We start from the raw sequence: 22,774 nt of genomic DNA, 5'->3' as shown, positions 1-22,774 counted from the left end.
AAAAATAATAAAATAAAATAAACCAAGCCAAAGGGAAGGCAAAGGAAAAGAAAAGAAAAGAAAAGAAAAGAAAAGAAAAGAAAAGAAAAGAAAAGAAAAGAAAAGAAAAGAAAAGAAAAGAGAAAAAAGAGGAAAAAGAAAAGAAAAAAGAAAAGAAAGGAAAAGGAAAAGAAAAGAGAAAAGCAGAGAGCTGTCCCCACCTGTCCCCTGCCCAGTGCTGCCACCGGGGCAAGCCGCCGATCGCCTTTCCCATCGCTGCCTTCAGCGAGGGCAGATTTAGGGGCAGAGCAAACACAACGTCTCGGCGATTTATGGACCGGCTGCGAACGCCCGGGGATGCTCTCGGTATCACCGGTGTGTAAGGGCCGGCGGCACACGGCTCCCACCTGCCGCGGCAACGGCGCAGCCCCCGAGCAGTGCCGGAGCTGCAGGCACGGGGGTCCCACGGGCACTGCCCTGCCCTGGCAGCCCCCCGGCACAGCCAGCTGCACGGCCCCGGCTCAGAGCCCTGCACGCCAGGGCATTGCCAGGATCCGGCCCCGGCACCGCGGCGAAACCACGACGCACCAACACGAGAGCCTCAGAGAGGAGAACGGGGCCAAATCCGGCCCCGGCACCGCGGGAGGCTTTGCCGGCGCCACGAACCGGGTCCGCGTGGCTTTTCCCGGAGCACCAAACCGCTTGCAGAGACCGGGGACGAGGCGGCTGCGGCTCAGCAGCTTTGCCTCGGCTCGCAGCCCTCCGGCGAGATCCGTGCCCCACGGGCATCGCCGACCCCTCCCGCGCCAGCACCCCGCCGGCGTGCCGCGGCCCCCCGGCCCCCACGCCGCCGAGCATCCCCTACCTCTCGCTGCAGCACCAGCTCCTTGGTGAAGTGCGTGGCCTCCTCGCTGAAGGGCTCGCCCTCCTGGACCAGCCCCGGCAGGTTCCTGGCTCCCCGGGGACACTCGATGCCTGCGGGAGGAAGAGGAGGAAGAGGAGAGTGAGGCGCTTGGAGGAAGCCAGTGGGTGACCGCGTGCCATTGCTGGGGACGTCACCTGAAAAAAAATGTTTTGGGGAGGAAAGGGGCCACCGGAGCCCAGGTGGGATGTGACCGGCTCCTGGGACACAGGAGGGTCCACGTGCTGGCAATTCCCCGGCACTGGGGCAGGGAGAGCCTGGGAGAGCCCTGGGGCCAGCAGGGATGGGGATACGGGGATGAGCAGGGAAAGAGCCGGCAGGGATGGGGACACGGGGACGAGCTTCCCTGCGGAGGGCTCCCTGCTCCGTCCCAGGCCGGGGGCAGGGAGGACCCCCCGTTCCTGTCCCTGTCCCCAAACCACCCACCCTGCCAGAGGAGCTGTCTCGCCTGGGTCTCTCCCTGCTGCAGCCGGCCTCGCCAGGGGTTTTTGGGGACCCCAGGGTGCAGTTGGGGTGCGACACCCCCCCCGCACCATGCCACGGGGACCCCCAGGCTCCTCGGACCACGCAGAAACCATTAACCCCACCGTGGTACAGACCCTGCAGCACCGGAGGCACCAGCTGCGCAAAATCCCCCCCCGTGCAAGGTGCCCCCGTGCAACGTCCCCGGCAGAGCAGCCCCGCACCCCACCACGGGGAGCTGCCGCGGGGGGAGCCGGCAGGACCCCGAGCTGCCTTAGCAGCCGCGCGTGGTTCCGGGCTGCTCTTATTAACCGTACTAGCCGCCTGTGCCGATAGCTCTGACCGAGAGCCCCTGATAAGCAGGTATTAATTCTGCCATATCATTACAGCCACGGAGGCAGGTCAAGCCCCAGCCCTCCCCCCAGCCCTGTAAACCATCACTAAAAATTAAAATACTTAAAAAAACCAGGAGGGAAGGAGGCTGAGCACTGCGGCGGTCACACTGGACCACAGCCGGACCCCCACGTCCGGACCCCCTCTCTCTCTGACTCAGTTTCCCCACCTGCAAACCGGGATAACCACCCCGGGCTCCCCTTTGGCAAAGTGCTGCCAGCATCTGCGGTGGCACAGATTATTAAACTGGGAAGTCCTGCATTATTAATTTTATTTTACATAATTCGTTATTAATGAAGTGCCGGGAATTACACTGAGCGGCTGCCTGAGCGCTCGGTCTGTGACGGAGCAGCAATTCTCACGTCTCGGCGAGGGAGGTGGGAGGGAAAACTCACCGCGAGGCTCAGCCCGGCGCCCGCGGCACAGCTGACGGCAAAGGGAATCGGGGACCTCGCCGGCCCTGCCGTCAACCGGGGATGCCGCAGCCCGGCTCCCCACCGGCCACGTGCTGATGAGGATGAGGATGGCAGCCCTGACCTTCCAGGGAGCCCGGGGGAACAGCGGCTGCCGAGCACTTTGTGGGTGACCCCAGCACACACGTTACCGGCGGCTGAGGGGTTCCTGAGGTCCGGCAGCATGCGGACCCCCGGTTGTGCCAGGGACCTGGGGGCTGCTTTGGGCACTGGGGTGCTTGGAGCGGTGGCACTCACCAGCTTGCCAGAACGGCAGCACAGCTCAGTGCCCACCGGCTTGGCACCCGCAAAGGTGGCAGGGATAAAATGCTGCCCTGCTCCGGCCGGGAACACCCAGGGTCACTCCGGGAAAGCTTGTGGTGATGTCCGCACTGCCGGCATCTCACCGCACCACTGGCACCGCACCACCAGCGTCACACGGGGCCGCAGCACCAAACCCGGGAAGGGAGACCAGGCTCTCGCTTAAGCAATTAAATAATAATTTCCGAAGTGCTGGTTTCGCACATTACTGAAGTGCCGAGCTGTCCTCCAGCAACGCCCAACGCAGGCGGAAGGAGCCCCGTGCCCCCCCCTCCGCAAACCCCCGAGATGGGGAACTGGGGCAGGCTCACCACTCGGAGCAAGCACAGAGGATGAGGAGCACTCGGTGAAATGACGGCTCCCTGCCCGACAATTTAGCTTACAATTAAATCAGGTGATTTGCATCACTTGAAATAAACCCCCTGCACTGGGGGCAGTGGTGGGGGGGCTATAGGGGAGGGAGGCTGTGGGACCCCCAGCTCGCCCTGAGGCTCTCCCCACTGCATCGCTCCTGGGAGAGGCACGGCCACCCCAGCTGGGACTTTTGGGGTCCCCAACCCTGCTGTGGGGTTCAGCAGGGTCCCCAGCCCTGCTTCAGTGCATTGGGATGCTGCCCCACTGCCCCCCGCACCCCGGCTCTGCTCCAGTTCCCACGGGACCCCACCGAGGTGGTCCCGCTGCGCCTGGCTGGGGGTGCAGAAGCCAGGCGGCAATCCAGGAGGACACGTCCCTGTCCCCATCCCTGTCCCCATCCCTATCGCATGCCCATCCCCATCCCTGTCCCTGTTGTACTCCCAAGCCTGTCGCATTCCAATCCTCATCCCAATCCCCATCCCTGTCCCTGTCCCCCCCCCCAACCCACCCCCCCGCTGCCTCCCACTATCACCATCACTGCCACTACAGAGCCCAGTGCTGGTGTCAGGCAAAAACCCCTTTTCTCCTCCTTTTCCACCCCGCCTCCTCCGCACTGTCTCCGAGGGAAGCAAAACATTTCCAGGGAATCTGGCAGGAGTTTTGCTGCTGTGACAGGGCAGGCAGCTGCCAGCCCCCAGCCCTGCCTGCATCCCACCCAGCCGGGTCCCCCCTGGGTGAGGGGACCCCAGGGTCCCTGCCCGTGCCCCCGACCCCAGCCTCGGTGGCATTGACATCCTCTGCCCTGAAAAAATGGGGCAGGAAAGGAAGATTTCTGGAAAAAGTGGCAAAACGTGGGGTGGGGAGAGCGGGCAATCCAGGGAGCTTCGTTAACGAGCTGGAAACCGGCAGCCTGGTAATGAACCGTGCCGTGACGGGAGAGCTGGGAGGCTGCCCCCACCCACGACCACCCCAGGAGCACCCAGACCCTCCCGTGGTGCAGCCGGGGAGACCCCAGGCAGGTCCCTAGGGAGAGGGGACCCCCCTCCAGCCCAGGGGCTGCAGGCAGGAGAGGGGGGGACGGACTTTTGGCGGCAGCCCCCCGGCTCCTGGACCCCAAACTGGCCCAGCACCGGCTGCACCGTGCTGAGAGACGGATCCCAGTTGTGAGCGGGAGGAAGGAGCAGAGGGAGGTATCCCTTCCTCCTCCCGGCACGCTGGCACAGGGCGGCATCAGGCGGGCATGGCTCCGGCACGGCACCGCCAGAGCTGCGGCGAGGCCACGGCACGCATCCCAGCCACGGCACGGATCCCGTGCAAACGCGCTGCCGGTGTCTCCGGCAAGGAGCATCCTCCAGCGCCGCGCTGGGAGGATGGAAATGAGGAGCCAGAGCTGCCAAGAGCGTGTCTTCCCTTCCTCCTCCTCTTCCTCCTCCTCCGCGGAGAGAGCAGGGGCTGGGGGAAGGGAGCCGCCGCGAGGGGTTATGCACCACGACGGCAATTTTGTTCTAAAGAAAATAATTTGAAGAAATAGCTGAGGAAGTGTCCAAGTCCTTAAATAAAATAAAAAAGCAAAGCGCAGTGTTTTTACAGCGTGGTGAAGGGCTGCCGGCCCCGGGGATGCCGGCACACAAATACTCCGACCTGGGACAGATTGTGCAGCAGCTCAGGATGCCACCTCGGATCCTGTCTCTGCCTCTGACACCTCCTAAACCCACACGAGCGAAGCCTGCTTTTGGAAAAGGAAAACCTAAAAAGGATGGGATGAGCGTGCTCAGCCCCAGAAACACACCGGCTGCCGTACGGCGAGGGGAGGGGGCTGCTGGCACTCACCGGGAGCTAAGCAAGCCCAGCAAAGTTACCAAGCACTTTAAAAAAAAAATAACTAAACCCAAAGCCGCGGGTCTGCTGCTCTTCCTGGGAAGCCGTAATGTATTAACCTGCGCAGATGAAGGATGCGGTTTAAAATGCTGCAGCGTGCGGCTGCCACCGCTCCCCCCCGGGGTCTCAAAAGAACTCCGCTACAAATCACTTTTGCCGAACGCTTTTGCCGAGCAGCGAGACCAGGAGGAAGCGGCTGCCGGGGCTCCGGAGGACGCTCCGACTCTGGCCCCATCCCCGCAAGGATGGAGGTCGAGGGCTGGGGCGAGCATTCCACAGCATCCCTGGGCATCCTGGGGCATCCCAGGGCTTCCTGCAGCATCCTGGGGCATCCCAGGGTATCCCCTAGCCAGGGACATTATATATATATATATATATATATAAAAAATATATATATATATGAGAGCACTGATTCTCCATGGATAAACCGCAGGGGAGGACGGAGGGGCCAGGCCTCCCTGGCACAGACACAAAGCTGCTAATAAACATTTAATCTCACTGGCTTCACGGCCTCACCGGGTAGCCTCAGAAGCCAGGGGCAATCACCGCGCATGGCACGGCACAGCGCCGGCACGGCCCCCCTCTCCCCTCCCTCGAGGAACTCATAAAAAAAACCTCTCTCAAATTTCTGCAAGGAAAATCTCCCAGATTTACCACTGACTTCCCATCACCCCCGAAGCGGGGGCTTTTCCAGCCCTGATTTCTGGGCCCTGAACAGCTTTTTCCCCCCTTGCTGTGCCATAACCGCGACCGGCACGGGGAGCAGGGATGGTACCACGCGAGGTTTGCCTGTCCGGGAGCGCTTGTGCCGGTGCTGGATGCCAAAGATTGATCTCTGGGAGGATTTATGGACTTTGGGATAAATAGAGGAGGCGAGCCGAAGGGAGGAGAGGAGCCGGGCGGTAGCATCAGTCACCAGAACAAAACCACCCGATAACTGCGGCCAGCACGCTGGAGCGAGACCTGAATGCCGAGGACCCGCACCAGATCCCGGCGGCCACGCCGTGGCCGGCAGCCGGCAGGATGCGAGTCGCTGCCGCGGCACCGGACCCCGGGCGGGCGGCCCAAAAGCTTCGGGCCCGATCCTGCCCGTTGCGACCGGCAGTGCCGGGCAGGACGATGCTGCCCGTCCCCAGGGGAGCCCAGCTGGGGGCTGGCGGTGATGCCGGGGGGGGCTGCCGCTGCCGTCCCCTCCTTCCCAGTCACGGGCAGGCATCCGTCGCCTCTTCCCGCGGGCAGCATCCCCGGCGCTGGCAGGCACGCGGCCGGCCTCCGAGTCGTGATGGCAACTTGGCTGCTGCCGCAGAGCCCGTGTGGGAGCGCAGCGTATTTTTAACACTAGTCCCTACCGAAATAGAGGCTGTCGGGAACAGGGAAACAGACGGCACCGGGGAGGCGGGAGGTGGCCGGGCGCTGCCGAACCGCGCTGGCTCCTGCTAAGGCAGCCCGGAGCGGGGGGCTGCCGAGGGGACCCCCCCTGCCCGCGGCCCCGGCGGAGGGGCGCAGCGGCCGGCGGCGATGCTCAGCTCATGGCAGCCCCGTGCACCCAGGGGCTGGGACGGAGGGACTTACGGCATTTGGGGTCACCGCACCCTGACACCGTCCCTGCACTGTTTAGGGACAACGTGTCCCGACACTGCATCTGCGTCATCTGGGGTCACCGCATCCCGACACCGCACCTCCGCATCCCCCGCCGGCGGGGATGCTCTGCCCCACGGCCACGCAGCGGTGCCCAGAGACCCGAGCAGACCCCCACGTCTTCGGGACGTGCCCCCACGGGGGGAAGGGGCTCCCCAAGGGTGCCACCCTGCTGCCTCCTGCAGTGGGACAAGCCAGGCTGCTGTGACGCTGTCCTCGTCGAGCTCAGCCGTGACGGATCGTACCGGGCCTGGGGACCGAGCGGCATCGCTGCCTGCACAGCATCCTCTCTGCCACGAGCAGCAGGCGGGGAGAACACCCCCGGCATGCCCGGCTGCTCCCATGGGACTGACCCCGGCTCCGGCGGCAGCCTGGGCGGTCAGCGAGGCTGCGACCCCACTGCAAGCAGCCGGGGTGAGAAAATGAAGCAAAACAAAAAAATCACGTTAAAAATACATTGGTTCCCAAAAGCCGAGGCGTCACAGGATAACTCAGGCTGGAAAGGTCTCTCACCCAACGTGGGGTGGGCTGCGGGGTAGGGGCACCGACTGGAGCGGGCACAACCTCAGGGGGCTGCAGCTCTGCCCTGCAACTCAGGCAGAAATGTCATTTTCACCTCCTTTTCCCCCAAAAGCAGATATATACCCTGACTCGGCGCCCCGGGGCTGCACGACTTCTCATGGCATCCCCTCCTCGTGGGCTGCCGGACACGGGCAGCCCCTTCCCATGGCGGCGGCCGATCTCGCCTCCTCACCCCCAGCTGCCGAAGCGGCGGTGAGTTACGGCCGCTCCCCAGGGAGATGCTCGTATACGCCGATATACATCAGCCTCCTCGCAGGCGCACACAGATAAATGCCATTATCTCCAGCCCCACCTCATAAATACGCAGCTCCGCTATCTCCTCTGCAAGATTTAGGGGCACCCAACCCCTGGGGCCACGCGGAACCCATACCCCAACAGCGCCGGGGGTGCAGCATGGCCCCCCCCTCGCCCCTCGCTCTCCCCCGGGGCCAGATTCTGCTAACGTTGCCGCCGGCCCCCGCACCAAGAAGGCGTCAGGCTGCAGAGTCTCGCCGGGAAAGCAGAACCCGGGATTAAATTAGCGCCTCTCTATTTGCACATATTTATAGCACTCAAACGTATATATTTTAGCTGGAAAGACGGGATGAGGCTCCCTTGAGAGCATCCCTGAAGTCACATTTACAAGGGACCTGTCTTCTCTTTATGATGCTCATTTGCATTTGATATATATAAAAAAAAGGAAAGCATTGATGAAATGCAGATATTTATCATATTTCTGGCTCTAAGCGATGGGCGATGGCACCGCGCGGAGCGGGCAGGGGAGGGGCTGGGGAGCACCAGCCAAGCGCCGCACCGGCCACCGCGGTGCTGCTCTGTTCGGGATCACCAAGAGCGGCTCCCGGGAACAGCACCAGCTGGAAAAACCAAAAAAAAGTAGGAAAAATCAAAGAGCGTGTGTGTGTACAGAGGGTACAACCTCGCCCAGCCCTGAAGCCCAAACCGGGCTCGCTGCCACCAGCCACCGCTGCCCCGCAGCTCGCCGTGCCATGGCCCCACCGCTGCCTCCCAGCATCCACCCGCATTATTTTATATGATGCAATTACTTTGGCAATTAATCAATTAGCTGAGGAGCAACGTCCCTGCGGGGCGCAGCGCAGTATCCCCCGCCCCAGCAGGTCCCCGCCTGCCCCACAAAACCAGGCGAGCCAAGGGAACGCGGGAGGATGCACCCGGGGAGGATGAAATGTGCCGGCGAGGCGAGATGCTGTGGGGGGACGAAGGTGCCTCATCCACGCTGGGACCCCCCACGCTGGGACCCCCCCATGCTGGGACCCCCTGCTCTGTCACGGGCCCGCACCAGCACTTGCATTGGGTGTCCCGGGGGGGTGCAGAGCTGGGGGGGGGACGCTGCGGGTGGGGTGGGAGCCCTCAGCCCCCTGGGACATGGGTGCTGCATCAGAGTTAATGGCAGATGGGGAGCTGGGGGGACCCAAGAGGCCACCCCAAAATCCAGTTGCCGGGAGCGAGCAGAGGTTGGGAGGAGGTTTGGAGGCTTGGGGCATGTGCCGGCAGCCCCATGGAGGATGATGGCCTTGGGGTGCCACGGTGCAGGACCACAGAGCAGGGACCCCCCCCGGAGCAGGACCACGGAGCGGGGCTCAACCAGACGCAGGCTCCACCGTGGCAGGGCTGGGACCCCCCCCCGCAGTGTGCTGATGCTCAGAGGTGGGGGACAACCCGGCTGCTCCGCCCGTAAGCTCAGCTTGGTGCACGCGGGGTCCCCCCCAGCAGGACCCCCCGTCTTCTCCCCTCTCCTCTCGCCACCGTTTCGCCCTCCTGGTGCAGCCAGCAGTTCACCGCAGTGACCCCCCCCACCGAAAACTGAGGTCTGGGGAGTCCCAGAGCCCCCCCAGCCACCTAACCTTTCATTAGCTGTTTCACTGAATAATTTATCACGGCTGCGTGGGGCTCATTAGAGGTAGAGCTGCTTCAATAACCAAGTTTGCCTTACTCAGGGTAAAAGTTTAATTTTCCAGCGCCGCGAGCTGGGAGAGGTGCCAGCCCCGCCGTCCCGCTCCCCGGCAGCTCCCGCGGGCACGGCGGAGGGCACGGTGGAGGGCACGGCACGCCGGTACACAACGGCAGCTCCCCGCAGCTTTCCGGAGAGCCACGGGGGTGGCCGAGGATGTGGGTTGGATCCCGAAAGCGCCCGTCTGCGCCAGCCACCGGGCTGGTGTGCCATGGCGGCGCGCGGCACGCCGGCCCTGTCGCCAAAGGGCTTCGCCCGGGTGGGCACCCACCGTCCTTGCCGCGGTGCGCGAGTCCCTCTGCCAGCACCACCCGGCACGGTGTGCCAGGGCAGCCGGGACAGGTGGCAGCAGGGTCTGGGAAGTTATTCAAATCGCCAGCATGATCAACACTCCAATTAATAGATGAAAGGGAAAGGGAAAACACAGCAGGCAGGGCAAAACCATCAGGTGCTGGCTCCCAGCGAGGAGAGCAGGGGAATTCGGCACCTTTCCCAACCCACCCCTACCCTCACCGGTTCCCACCGCGCCGTTGCCGCCAGGTTTCCGCTCCGGCAGGGTGCAATGCCAGCCCTGCCCTGCCTGCACAGCCCTCCCGGGCTCAGGGCTTCGCCAAAACCTCCATCCCCGGTGACCACACGCCCCAGGGGAAGGGGCCACCCTGACCCCCCAGGGCTGCACCCGCAGGATGCCAGGCTCTTGCTTCAAGGTTTGGCACCAGCCGGAGCAACTGGGGGCGAATCACCCCGCCTGCCCGGCCCAGGAGGGGACGGGGCTGATGCACCGAGCTCGCCAGCATCGGCCACGCCGGCTGCCAGCACTGCCGTCAGGATGAAGGGAGGAATCCAGCCAATTCCCAGGAATACCCACACTGGCAGATGTGCGGGGTCTGCAGTGGGGGAAGACAGAAGGGGCGCGTCATCTTCTATGCTAATTGGCATGTTACCTGCCTTTTTAGCCTGTAATTAATGTCTACAGCTTGATTAGAGAGCCTCAGCTGGGGAAGGTCTCCCTGGAGAAAAGCTGGGGGAGAGCAGGAGCTGCGTACTCCCCCAGCGCTAAGGGGACCGGGACTATTTGCTCCAGCACCCGAGAAGTGTCTCCGGCAGCACCATTAGCCCAGCTCAGCACGCCGCAGCAGTGGGATGTGCAAATCAGGGTGGTCCTGTGCAACGCAGCATGCTCCTGAGCAATGCAAGATGATCCTATGAACACAGGATGGTCCTGCGGAACGTGGGATGATCCTGTGCAGTGCAGGATGCTCCTGTGCAATACGGGATGAGCCCGTGCAACGCAGGATGCTCATGCAGGATGCTCCTGTGCAACACGGGATGATAATGTGCAATGCAGGATGCTCCTGTGCAGTGCAGGATGCTTCTGTGCAACCTGGGATGCTCCCGTGTGATGCAGGATGCTCCCGTGCAATGCAGGACACCCCAGGAGATGCAGAGGCTGCTGCAAAGCGATGCGGCTGCATTTCCTGGAGGGCTGCGGCTGCCCACGGGCACACTGGTCCCACAGCACCAGACACCCCAAAATCTTCGCTCTGGGGCACAGCCCAAGCTTTGCAACAGGCGATGATCGGCCTACTCGTTATTTCTAATGCTCTAATTGAGCTGTCTGGCGAAGGGCAGCGCGGAGGTGGCAAAGGAGGTGGCCGGGGTGAGTCAGACCATCGGTGCCCGCTGCACCCCACGGGCACCCTGCCCGCAGCAGGTCCCCAGTCGCTCCAAGGACCCCCAACAGCTCCGGAGACCCCCGGGGCCACCCGAGGCAGCCTGGGCTGGGGGAGTTATTCACCACTTTGGGAACTTTTTGGAGCAAAATCAGCCCCCGGGGAGCGGGCGACAGCCAGTCGGTCTCCACAGCAACGGGGATTAAATATAACTTGCAGCGAGCGCGCTCCCCCCGGAGCCATCCATTTCCAGGCTGCCCCAGCGCCCTCCCCACCCCCTCCCCTTTAATTTAAAAATTAGCCGACTAAGCGGAAAGGCCGAGCCGGAGCCTCCCCAACTCGCCGTGAGCCGCTGGGAACCGCCGTCACCGGCAGGGACGGGTGTATTTAACTGTCGTTCCCCGGAGAGGGACAGCGGGAATCTGTTCATCCCACCATGGGAAGGGGATTAATCGCTGCCGATCCCGTGGCGGTCCCGTGGGACCTGAGGTGCACGTCCCCAGCTGGAGCATCGGCCGTGGGCATCTTGCCGGTGAGGAAGAGGATGGGGCACACCAGGTCGCTGCCATGAGCACTGGGAACGGTGACTGCTCCTTCCCCACTCCCATGAAATGGCCACTCAACCACCGGGAGCGAAGCAAATCCCACCCCAGCCACAGCCAAACGCAGGACCCGAAATTGGGGAGAGCATCTCCGAGCGTGCCAGCGGGACCCAGGGACGATGCCAGACCTGCCGGGATGGTGCTCTGCTACCCACTCCTCTCGCAGGGAGCGTTCAGAGGAGCCGGCAAGATTTCCACGTACAAAACACGGCCGAACCCAGCAGCAGCCTTCTAAACCAGAAATATTTAAATATATCTAAATTCCTCCTCCCAAGCACGTGGGAGTTTTATCGCTTCTTAAAATTTTAATGTCTCAGTCGCAGGCAAGGGGGAGTCTCGTTTCCCTGTCTTTTGCAGCTGACTTTAAGAATGGTTAATTATAAATAAGACTGTGTGACTATTTATATGCACAAGCACGCGGAGAAGGACAGGTTTAGGACACACTTCCCACACGGCAGGAGCCAGCCTGGAGCAGGGCTGGGGATGCTCGTGCTCCGGCCGGCCATGGGGACGGGCTGTCCTCGGGCGAGAGCATCACTCTGGGAAGGTTTGGTCACTGGAGGGTGACGGTGACGGTCACCGGTGGGACCGGGGGTCCCTGGCCAGGCTGGCCACGTCCTACAGACCATGAGGAGCAGGCAGATGGACCGAGTGGTCCGCCGGCACGCGGAGCTCAGGCAGACAGGGGACAGGCAGGGATCTGCACCTTTGGGTGCAATGGGAAAGGGCTCTGGGGCGCAAGGGGCAAGGGTTTACTCGCCAGAGAGAGCGGGGGACGAGGGGGGACTGTGGTGTCATTCCCGGTCACCCTGGGTCAGCGGTTTGAGCCGCGCTCCCGGAGCATCACCGGGACCTGGCGCGGTCCTTCCCGCTCCCCAAAGCCCTCGGCGCTCCCCAGCCTGGGTGCCGGTGGCCCCGGGGGACGGCGAAGGGCAGGTCCGGGGTGAGCGGGCACAGGCAGCGCGGGCAGGTAGCCGTTCCTGCGCCGCACGCTGGTTTTGCCAGCGCAGGCGCCGATCTCCGTCTCCGGGAACAAAGGGACGGTCGAAGACTTCCAGACTCCATCCCGGCCCCCACGCTCCCCCCCAGGATAAATATTCCTTCGGTGGGAGCGGTGAGAGCTGCTGCTTACGGAAACCTCGGTGTTTTTATCCCCATATAAGATCTATTTATATGCTTATTGAATTTTTCATAACCAAGTTGTGAACGATCGGCGTTCAGGGTCATCCTTTATACACGGTTATTGCCATAGAAACAGGAGTGAGATGAGCCGCCCCACATCCTCTCCCATCGAGGGATCCGGCAGCACCGGCGGAGGCTCTGCGAGCCGCCGCTCTCACCGGCAACGGGCTTCCCCGTCCCGGTGCTCTGCCGGGAGGACACCCTGGCACAGGTCACTGCCTGCCCGTCCCGGTGCCAGCCTAGAAGGTGGCACCTTCAAACACCCGGGGTTCACCCGATGCTCCTGCCGCGCTCTGCTCCGAGGCGAAGCCTTGGCTGAATTACACACCGCAAGTGGGATTGGTTTAGCGGGGGGAATTCTTCAGTTTTTGTAGGACCTCCCAAAACAACCGCTGTGTGCACGCAGGGGTGCGCACCCTCCTCCCGGTGCACGGGTAAGCCCCTGGGGTGAAGCGCCCGCTGGCACCTCCATCAGCCGAGCCGCTCGCGCTCGTCCCCGTTCCGGGGGTCCCGCTCCTGCAGTCCTGCTCCTGGGGTTTGCCGCCTGCTCCCCAGTTTTGGTGGAGGAGAGCATCCTTCCCAGACCCCATCCCAGGAGTGGCACCAACAGCCCCCGGCAGCATCTGAACCCTCTGGTCACCCCCAATTAGTGCTCCCCAGCTCGGTGAACCCCCTCCGAGGACCATCCCCCCCGTCAAGCCAGGCACCGGCAGGGGCCCGATCCTGCACCCGGCCGGAGGTGGCGTGGGCTCACCTGCGAGCAGGAAGGTGATGAGGCAGGTTTCCTTTGGCATGAAAAGCTTCAGCCGGGAGCCGCTGAAGACGTACTCCACCACGGCCTCGGAGCGGCCGGCACGCTGCAGGAAGGGCAGGAACTGCTTCGCTTTCTGGGTGTCCTGGGAGAGGGAGAAACGGGGGAGAGGGGGTCAGGACAGGGGGTGCGGTGTGCCAGGGGCATCCACTGTCCCCCCTCGATGTGCGGGGACCCGCCAGCACCCCAAAGTCCCCGGGGGTGGGGGCAGCGGCCGCTCCTTGCCGCGGGCTCAGTGCCCGCATCGGCCTCGCCTGCCCCGTGCCGGCTGGGAAGGGATGCAGGATGCGGGCAAGGATCCGACCTCTCCCAGGTCGGGATGGACCGTGCACCCCACGCCTGCACCCACGGCTCCGGGGCGCAAGCTCCGACTGCTCCAGCGCAGGGACGGCTGCCCTGGGTGCAGGCAGGAGCAGGCAGGAGCAGGCAGGAGCAGGCAGGCCAGATCCTGCCCCATCCCTCCTCTCCATAACGGAGCAGCCCATGAGTCCCCTTTCCTGGGAAACCCCCTCCGCGTGCGGCCCGCTCCCTTGCCAGCAGCAAGTCGCTGCGTATAAATTCAGGCATCAATTCAGGCACGTTCGTTAATGAAAACTTAATGAGCTGCCAAGTAGCTCGGGAGGCCGGGGCTGGTGAGGGGGGTGTCGGGGTCCCCCGGCGCAGAGCGGTGCGTGCCTCCCCGCACGCCCAGCCAGCGGCACCGCCGCGAGCATCGCCGTCTCTGCAAGGGACCGGTGCAGCACCTACGAGCCGGCAGAACCAACGCTGAGCACCGGCCCGCTGCCGCCATCGGCCGAACGGGCCAAAACCCCTCTGCACGGCACAGCCGGGGAACCGCAGACGCCAGCGGCCATCTCAGCCCCATCTCAGCCCACTGGCGCGGCGGCCGGCTTCGGCATCTCTGCATGCCGCCTGTCCCGGAGGCAAGAGGCTCTGTGTTGCAAGCTCGCAATTTATTCACCCAAGGAAGGAAGGCAAAAAAAAAAAAAAAAAAAAGGCAGCTCCCAAAATAAAAGGCAGCCAGGTGGCTTTTTATCTCGCTCTGGCCTTAATTTAGAAAAATGAGCTGCGGAGAGAAGGGAGCGCGCCACGGCCAGAACCAGGCACCTCTCGGTGCGACCTGGAGCCGGCTCTCCCGAGCAGGGATGGAGGCAGGAGCTGGTCCGTGGCCGGGGCCGGAGCAGGGCTTAATAACTTTTATTAAACGCAACCCGCCAGCGACGGAAAGGCAGCGGCGTGGGGAGGGAAGGGGCTCAGGCGGGGAAGGCAGGCGAGCGGGGGCGGCTGTAAATCTCTGGAGCAGAGGCTGGGAGCCAGGGCGGGAGGGGGAAGGCGCTGGCATCTGCTGGCAGAGGAGACGGAGCTGCTTCCAGAGCAGGCTGTAAGATGGCAGCGGCGGAAGAGGCAAATCTCCGTGCCCCTCCGGGAATGGGGGAGCAGCGGCACAAACACCGGGAGCTGAAGGAGCAGGAGGCACGAAGCTCTGCCTGCAGCTCTGCCTGCAGCTCTGCCCACACCTCCGGCAGGTATCGGTTCGGTGCCGGCAGCACGAGCAGCTCGCAGAATGGCAAAAGCAAGGGGCCCGGTGTTTGGGCGCATCCCCATTTTAACCCGCGTCCGTGCAGCGAGGGGCTGCTCGCTTGCTCACGCGCGTGACCCGAAGCCGCCGGTCGCACAGAGCCGGCCCGTGCCGCGGTGGCCGCAGGTGCTGCCGGTCTGCAACCTGGAGCCGCTCCACGCATCAAGCGGGCGCCGATCTCGGCGGTCTCCGAGTGCCAGAACTGCCATCCTCCGGCTTCGGCACGGGAAAGGACACCGTCACCCGCCACGCCGGTGCTTCAGCATCTTCCTCCCGGTGCCCGGGGGATGCCGCGAGGCTCGGGGCGGCAGCGTGCCCACCCAGCGGCGCGACCTCCAGCAGCACCTTCGTGCTGACGTCCCGGCTCCCTCCGCTGCAGGAACCCCCCCTGTCCAGCCACGAAGGGGTCCCAGGCAAACCTGACCCCCCCCAGACCCCAGCCAGGACATGGCTGGCAGATGAAGACCCCCCAAAATTCTGCTGCATCCCTCCCTGCCACACTCGGTGCCGGATCGCTCGCCGCCACATGCACAAAACACGCCCAGGGAGGTTTTTTTAGCAGATGTGCAGTCAAGAAGTTAATACAACACATGTAAGTGCAATCTGCACGCAAAGAAAAACCACATTACCCGACGTTAACCACTTAGGTCTAACATATGCAAATCTAAAATGGGAGCCGCTAATGAAGGCTACTAATTAGTGGTAATCTCTATACAGTCACGATTTGATTAGCTGAAGGGAAAAAAAAAAAAAAAAAAAGAGCTGCAGGAAGGAGCCCACCGTGGGGTGGGCTTCCCTGCTCCGGCCCAAAAGTGGGTGATCGGGGAACCCCCCAACTCCCCGGCTGCCCCGAGCGGGTGGTGGAGGCAGGGAGGAAGAGCTCGGTGCTGAAGATCAGCCCTGCGAGCCGGCTGCCATCAGCATTGAAAGGAGGCGGCGGCATTTGAACGTGCTGGAGAATGACCTTAAAAATCCACCGGGATTCGCACAACACAAAGCAGCTCTTCCGCAAGAGGGGCAGAGACGTGCCAGCACCCACCGGTACTATGGAATAATAAGTGGAGAGCGGCGATTCCTGCACGGCAAGGCATGCCGGCAGGCTGGCACGGGGGGGACGGATTTCCACTCGGTCCCCGACGTCCCTCTTAGGGCAGGTTTATTTGGGTATTTGGGCATTAAGGCAGAGGGGAGCCGTGCTGCTGGGAGGATGCTCCGGGTTGCTTCGTGCCTTTCTTGCTGCCTTGCCTGCCAAAGCGCCCTTGCTCCTGGGTGTGGGCAATGCCAAATCCACCACGCAGGTGGGCACATGGGTCTCCTGCTCACCGCGGGTGCCAGGAAAAGCTGGATGTGATTCAGGCGCTGGGGGTCTGACCCCTTGGACCCTCCCCGAAATGGGCACGGCCTCGCAGCCACCACCGGGGCTGACCCAGACCCCACAGGGTGTTTGGTGGCCGCCCCGTGGCGCATGGCAAGTGGACAGTGCCTGCCGAAACGGAGACCGCGGGAGCAGTGAGAGGTCAGGCTCAGACGCCGGTCTGCAGCGTTTAACGCTGGGGATACGGGACCCCCCAAGTGCATCCTTCGCCCCCACCGAGGCGTTTCCCCTCCTGCCGTCCTCCTCTGACCGGAGCAGCGGGACAAGCCGCAGCACCGACGCTCACCGTGTGCATCCCAGGTCTGCCGCCACGGAGTCGGTCTTGTCCCTGTCCCCGTCCCCGTGCAGACCTCGCAGAAGCTCCTGCATCTCTTCCCAGCAGCGGCGAGCGCCGCGCTGCAGCCCCATCCCGAGCCCAGCCGGTTGGGTTCCCCCGGGATGGCACGTGCCCGGCATCGCCCGCCGAGGGGCCGGGGCCTGCGGTGCCGAGCAGCCGGCGGGATGTGGAAGGAGCGCGGCGAGCAGATGGTGATGGAGGGGATGCCTGTGCCGGCACCCGGAGCGATTTCTGGGAGCGAGTTTTGGGGAGTGCTCGCAGCGGCTCTGGCTCCCCGGCACGGGTCTGAGCCGCCGTGCCAGCCCGGCACACACGTGTGTGACCACACGGCCGGTGGCCTTAGGGACGGGTGGCTGCTGGTGCAGAGAGCTCACAGCCGCCCAGGTAAGTCGGCGGTGCCGCTGCGTCCAGCTTTTGGCTTCGTGCTGAAGGACACGCACAGACGTCCTTCACCGCCGGGGCCGGCTCCCGCTCCTGCTCCAGGGCTTCTGCGGTGGGAGGAACGAGCCGAGCATCCCACGCCGCAGTCCCCAGCTCTGGGAGGGACCCAGCAGGTGCCTCGGGGACAGCCAGACACGGGCGCTGCGGATCGGAGGGGATGGAGACGAGGAGCTCCCGGACCTGCTTCCCCTGGATCTGCTCTCCAGGGCCGGCAACCCCACGCTCCTCCGGCTCGGCACGGGACAGCAAAGTCCCAACTGCCCCAGGAGCAGCCTCGATGGGCAAACAGCCCCCAACCCGCACCGATCCCGCTGCAGGAGCTGGCCCGGCGGCCTCCGGAGAGGCCATGGCACCAGGAGCGCGGCAGAGCGCCGGCTCCACGGTGGGTGGGTGCAGGAGCGGGTGCCAGGTCGGGATGCTCCCAGCTTGCCCGGTGTATCCCGTCGAGGGGACGTCATCGGACGTGTCTGCACAGGGACACGGTGACAGAGGCTCTCGGATCTGCGGGATGCGGGGGAGCGCTCGCCGGCGGCTGGGAGGCTTCACCGGATAAATTCAGACAGGGAAGAGAAGTGGGGGTTCTCCACTGAGCTGGCGTCTCCCCTTCCCCATCCTGGCTGTGCCGAGCCTTGGCTCCCACCTTCTGCGTTGGCAGGATTTGTCCCCTGGCACGGAGCTGGCAGCTCAGGCTGCTCTCACTGTCCCTGGGGAGAAAGAGGCACTTCCCACCTGCCCTACTTCATCCGACCACCTCGGGGGATGCAACCCCCCCAGGCACCCCCATCTCATGCCCTTTTGGGGCTCCCCCCTTCGCAACAGACCGGGGCGTCCCATCAGGGTGCTGCTGGGTCTGCTCCCTGCCTGCACCTCCTGCCCAGGTGGTATCACCCCCGTTGCTATTATTTTAACATTGCCAGTGTTTAATTAGCTGGGAATTGAAGGAAAATTATGCATTAATACAGCAAGGAAAAAAAAAAAATCATCCTAACTCCACTTTTATGTGAAGCTCTGCCAATTATGCAAAATTATTCAAGGACTTTTCACAAGGACAGGAGGCTTTCCGGCGGCCGGGCTGCCGTGCGCTTGCCTGTGCTCTCGTGCCGGAGAGCACGCTAATGGGAGAAGCGAGCTAACGTGGATTTGTATTGCTGCTGCACTTCCCTCTTTGCTTTTTCTCTATTTTTGGGGGGCGGATTTTTCTTGCCTGCAGCATCGCAGGTCTATGAGAAGGGAGGCTGCTTGCCTTTGCAGCTCCCAGCAGGCAGGGAATGCCTTCCTGCGGGCAGGGCGAGGATGGGGATGGGACTGGGGAGAGCTTGGGGTGTTGGAGAGGAGCAGGATGCTCCTGGGACACCAGGGCAGCAGCCATCGGATGGCCTGAACCATGGGAAAGTGGCATTTCCCAGCAGGAGCCAGGGCGGGAGGACAGGAGGCTGCGCTGGAGCTGGGAAAAGCGGGCTGAATCCTGTGTTTGAGCTAATTCCCTGACTTCTGCATCCTGGTCGCCAAGCCAGCTGGGATGCTTGGGAACGAGGAAGCAGGGTAAGGCAAAGCTGGGGACTGGCAGCTCGACTGGGTGGGAACAGAGATGACGACTCAGGGACAAGGACACAGTGATGGTGCTGTGCCGGTGCACAGCACAGGTTGACATCCATGGGCAGGGGATGCGCCAAAGCCACCCCATGGGATGCACCAGCACGGGTCAGGGTCAGGGACCGAGGTGTGGGTGGCACCGAGGGTCCTGTGTCCGCCCTGTCACTGCAATCTGAAAGGCGAAACAGCCCCAAAGCCCGTGTTTTCCCAACGCCGTTTCCCCCCGGAGTGCCACGGCAAGGGGAGATGCCACGCCGGGGAAGGCTGACGGGCACAGCCGGACAAAATCGCAGGAGCATCGGGTGCGGAAGATCCCAGGGACAGGGACATCTCCAGCGGCCCAGGGACCCAGGGCAATGCCACACGAGCCACTCCATCGCCGGTGCCCCCTTCCCAGAGCGACATGGAGCTCAGCAGCAATGCCGCTCGCTCTCTGCCGGGCAAACCGGTGCCGCAGCTGGCAGCACGCAGGGGGACTGAGCCCTCCGCCTCGGATGCTGCCCGGCTGCGGAGCGGGAGAGCTGACGTTCCTCCTCCTGCCATTCCTCGTGCCCAGCCCCAGCCGAAACCGCTGCATGGGTCCTGTGCAATGGCACAGCACCGGTCCTGGACACCCCGCCACAGCACCCGGGACCGACGGTGCCTTGACAGGCACCCACATCCTGGGGCGCCGGGGCTGAGCGCTGCTGTTCCACGCATTGCACCAAGCGGGTTTGGCAGCGGCACGGGGGCTGCGGCGCCGTGGCTGGGAGGGGATGGGTGGACACTGTGCCACGCCACGCACAGCCACCTCTGCCCGGTGGCTCACTGCCCCCGCATCGCCGGCAAGTCCTGCTCTTGGGGTCACCGGCACCCCAATTTCCCCAGCCCTGCCTGGCTCGTGCCTCCCGTCTCGGCACAGCACCGGAGGGACTCCAGTTTGGTGCCGGGGAGCCGGGACCGATGGCTGGGAGAAAGAGCAGAGCCCGGGGAATCATGACGCACGCCCTCCCGCCGTGCCGAACGCCATGGGACCCAGGGAATGGGTGCTTGCCCATCTTGGCACGTGCCCAGGCAGCGGGAGGAGCACGCTGACGCTAATTCACATGGAATTATTTTGGCAGTGGTAAAGCACCCGCTGTCAGCTCGGCGCACGCCCGCATTCATCACGCCGCACAACTGCTGACACGCGGCTAACTAAGGCCGGGATCAATTTACAGAAAACTATTAAAGATTAAAAAAGATTAACAAATCTTCATAAAAGCGGTGATGTATTAGCCTAATTTTGTTTGCGGGGGCCCTCCCTCTCCCATCCGACTCCAACCCTTTTGCTCGCTGCCCTGATTGAGTTACGGGGGCTCCTAACGATCCCGGCGGCAGCACGGCCCCAGCGCGAGGACCCTGCCGGGAGCAGGGCTGGGGGGGCTCAGCGCAGGGACGTCCCTGCATCCCACCGCCGCTGGTTCGTCTCACTCTTTGCAGACAATTGAACCAGCATGTGTTTTTTAAAAGCCTAAAAGGCAGCTGAGCCCCAGGGAGCCGGCAGCTCTGCCGCAGGGGTGTCCCCGGGAGTGGGTGCCGGCACGGGCAGGGACCCCAGGAGGACGAGAAATCTCCATCTCGTACAAGCAGCGGACACCACTGCGGACCCCAGCAATTAAAAGCAGGGCAGGAGGCTTGGGCGGGCAGGAATTGGGGTGCCCAGGACAGAGCTCTGTCTCTGCAAGGACATGAAGGACCTTCTCGAGAGCTGGGGCATCAAACCCAGGACAGAGGCACGGACACAGCCCCTCTCTGCCGGTTTATGAATGTATCCGGCACGGCTGCGTGAGCCCTGCATGGCGAAACTCTGTGGCACCATGGGGTCCCCTTCATCGCCGATGCTTGGGGTGATGCCAGCACGAGGCACGTGGTGAGACCTCCCCGCTGCCCCCCCAGAGAAGAGAAACCCCCAGGAGAAATCTCATTTCACCCCTTTGGGGTGCATCACGGGTGGCAGACAGCTTCTGCAGGGCACTTGGGGGACCACCAGCCCCAGAGGAGGAGGAGGACGGGCTGACAGACTCCCTCGTGCCATCCCCAGCCAGATGTCCCGGCTCCTCCGGCAGAGCCGGCGGGCAGCGGCCGTGCCTGCAGAATTCCCACACATCCCATCTGCAATGAGCGGAACCACGGCCCGTGCGGGAGCGCCGGCACCCAGCCCCTCTCCGGCTCTGCTCCACACACCCCATCCCAGCAAACAACCTCGCACGTGGCATAGCCGGCGCAGCCGCAACCCGCGCCGCAAGGTCCTTACCCCAGAGATGTCGGCCACTCGGTGGATCGGCACCTCCTTCTTGCTGTGCAGCCCTTTGCCGTTCTTGATAGCCCTGCAAAAGAGAGGTGGCACGAGCCGTCAGCGCCCGCTGCGGCAGCTGGAAGGGCCGGCGTTGCCCCCCGCGCCCACCCATTGAGAGACCGGCCGGCTCGTTAGCCTGCTAATCCCAATTACCGGCCTTTGGCGGCTCACCTGAGCTCAGCACATACCTGATCAGAGGGACCACTTGTCCCCGTTACCAAATAAAATCGCTTTGTTCCCCGCACAAAGGGAGGGATCAACAGGAAGGCGAGTGCCCCGGCAAGATGCAAAATTTAATACCTGTTTCGTTCAGCGCTTAATCACATGAAGCATTTTAAATGCAAAATACGTGGCGAAGGCTCCAATTCTCATGGAAATAAGTTCCTTCCAGGTTAAAATAATATAGAGACGATAAGGAGCCTGAGCGAAGCAATACCACACATGGAAGGCAATTCATGGCTGAAAAATGAGTGGGTGCCCCAGACCTGATGCGGACCCGGTTCTGCAGCACGGTGCCGAGCCAGCTCGGATGCCGGCTGCCATGCCGGCTGTACCCGGGGAGGAGGGTGCAGCACCGGCATGGGAGCAACCTCTGGACGTGGCTGTGGAGGGGATTAGCGACACCGCTCGCCGGCAGAGCCCTGGGACCGCGGCGCTGCCGGTCCTCAATCCCCGGCACCCGCAGCCAAGCGGCACGGGGTGAATCGGGGTGCACGCTGCCCCGGCATCGGGCTTCTCGCCTCGGTGGCTGGACAGCAAGGGCAGCCGCACCGGCAACCCGGCGGCAGATTTATTTGGTTTTCATGCAGTTCACGGCCGGGCTGGCTTATTGCCGGGTGCGGGAGGGAGCGGAGGCAGCGCTACCCTCAGCCAAGCTGCCTGCGCGGCAAAGGCCGGCAACGGCGGGTGAAAGGGCACCACACATTCATTAGAGCTCCTTCCCCTGACAGGTTTGTCCTTTTCCAGCTTCCAAAGGCCAAGCTTATTTTCCAGGTGTTACCGGCGCAGAGCAGAAGCGAGTGGGGAGCTGCTGCCCGCTGCCGCCCTGCCTGTGCCGTGCCGAGGGTGACCGTGCTTGGCGCAGCCGGGGCGAGCTCCCAAGGCTGCTCGTGAGCCCACTGCTCCATGTTTTTTGAGTTGGGTTTTTTTTTTTTAGCCTGTCAGCAGCATGGTGGTGAATCCAGCAGCCCAAGCGGGGCTGGAAACCAAGTGCCTGCCCCGCATCTCCCAGAGGATGCTGCACCACTGGCTCGGGCTTGCCAGCGCCCGCATCCGGGCTAGGTGGAGACTTCGGCTCATCCCAAAGGATGCCCGGAGCCGGGGACTTCCCCAGCAAAGCCAGCCCTGCTTTATCAGCGTTGGTCCCCTGTCCCCAAGTGCCGAAGGATGTCCCTCTGCAACGGGAGGGTGGCCAGCAGGACTTCAACCTCCTCTCTCCACCTTTCGTCCCCATGCTATGAGATGCTCCTCTAATTCAAGCAACAAGCCGCTGCGCCCCGCGGTCCCCCAGATTCACCCCTTCCCCACGGGCAGGGCCCAGGCTGCTGGTCCTCAGGCTCCTGCAGCAGGCTGGAAATGAAAGCTCCTCATTTTTCAAGCCTAACAGCTGCTCCCAGGCAATAGGCATGAATCTGTTCAGAGTGGACCGTGATGATAATAAAAATACAAGGGGAAAAATTCAAAGCCCCTACCGAGGCTTTGTACAGCAATCAATTTGCTGAGCTGGATCATTCGAGGAGCTGCCTGGAAGAAGCCAACCTGTTAAATCAGCAAAAGGATTTCTTCTTTCTCCCTCACCCTCCTTTTGAGATGCCCCTCCCCGCTCAACACTGCACCCGGGGATAAGTGGCTTGGCCAGAAATATCTTTTTTTTTCAGGAAAACAGCTCTTTCCCCAGGTTCAGAAGCAAGACAA

The 22,774-nt window shown here is 63.0% G+C and overlaps 1 protein-coding gene across 1 annotated transcript in view; it reads right to left on the bottom strand.

The window, feature by feature from the left end:
• The window catches only part of SND1 (staphylococcal nuclease and tudor domain containing 1), a 127,676-nt gene that overhangs the window by 28,090 nt on the left and 76,812 nt on the right, over positions 1-22,774 (bottom strand). Inside the window, exons 14-16 of the mRNA XM_075024491.1 lie at positions 20,819-20,891; positions 13,162-13,303; positions 845-954 (exon numbers count right to left, since the gene is read on the bottom strand). Of these exons, the coding sequence (XP_074880592.1) occupies positions 845-954; positions 13,162-13,303; positions 20,819-20,891 (325 nt within the window). The remainder of the gene's footprint in view (positions 1-844; positions 955-13,161; positions 13,304-20,818; positions 20,892-22,774) is intronic.

The sequence above is a fragment of the Buteo buteo genome, chromosome 4, assembly GCF_964188355.1.
Source record: "Buteo buteo chromosome 4, bButBut1.hap1.1, whole genome shotgun sequence".
NCBI classification, from domain to species: Eukaryota; Metazoa; Chordata; class Aves; order Accipitriformes; family Accipitridae; genus Buteo; species Buteo buteo.
This window is presented reverse-complemented; position numbering and strand designations above follow the sequence as displayed.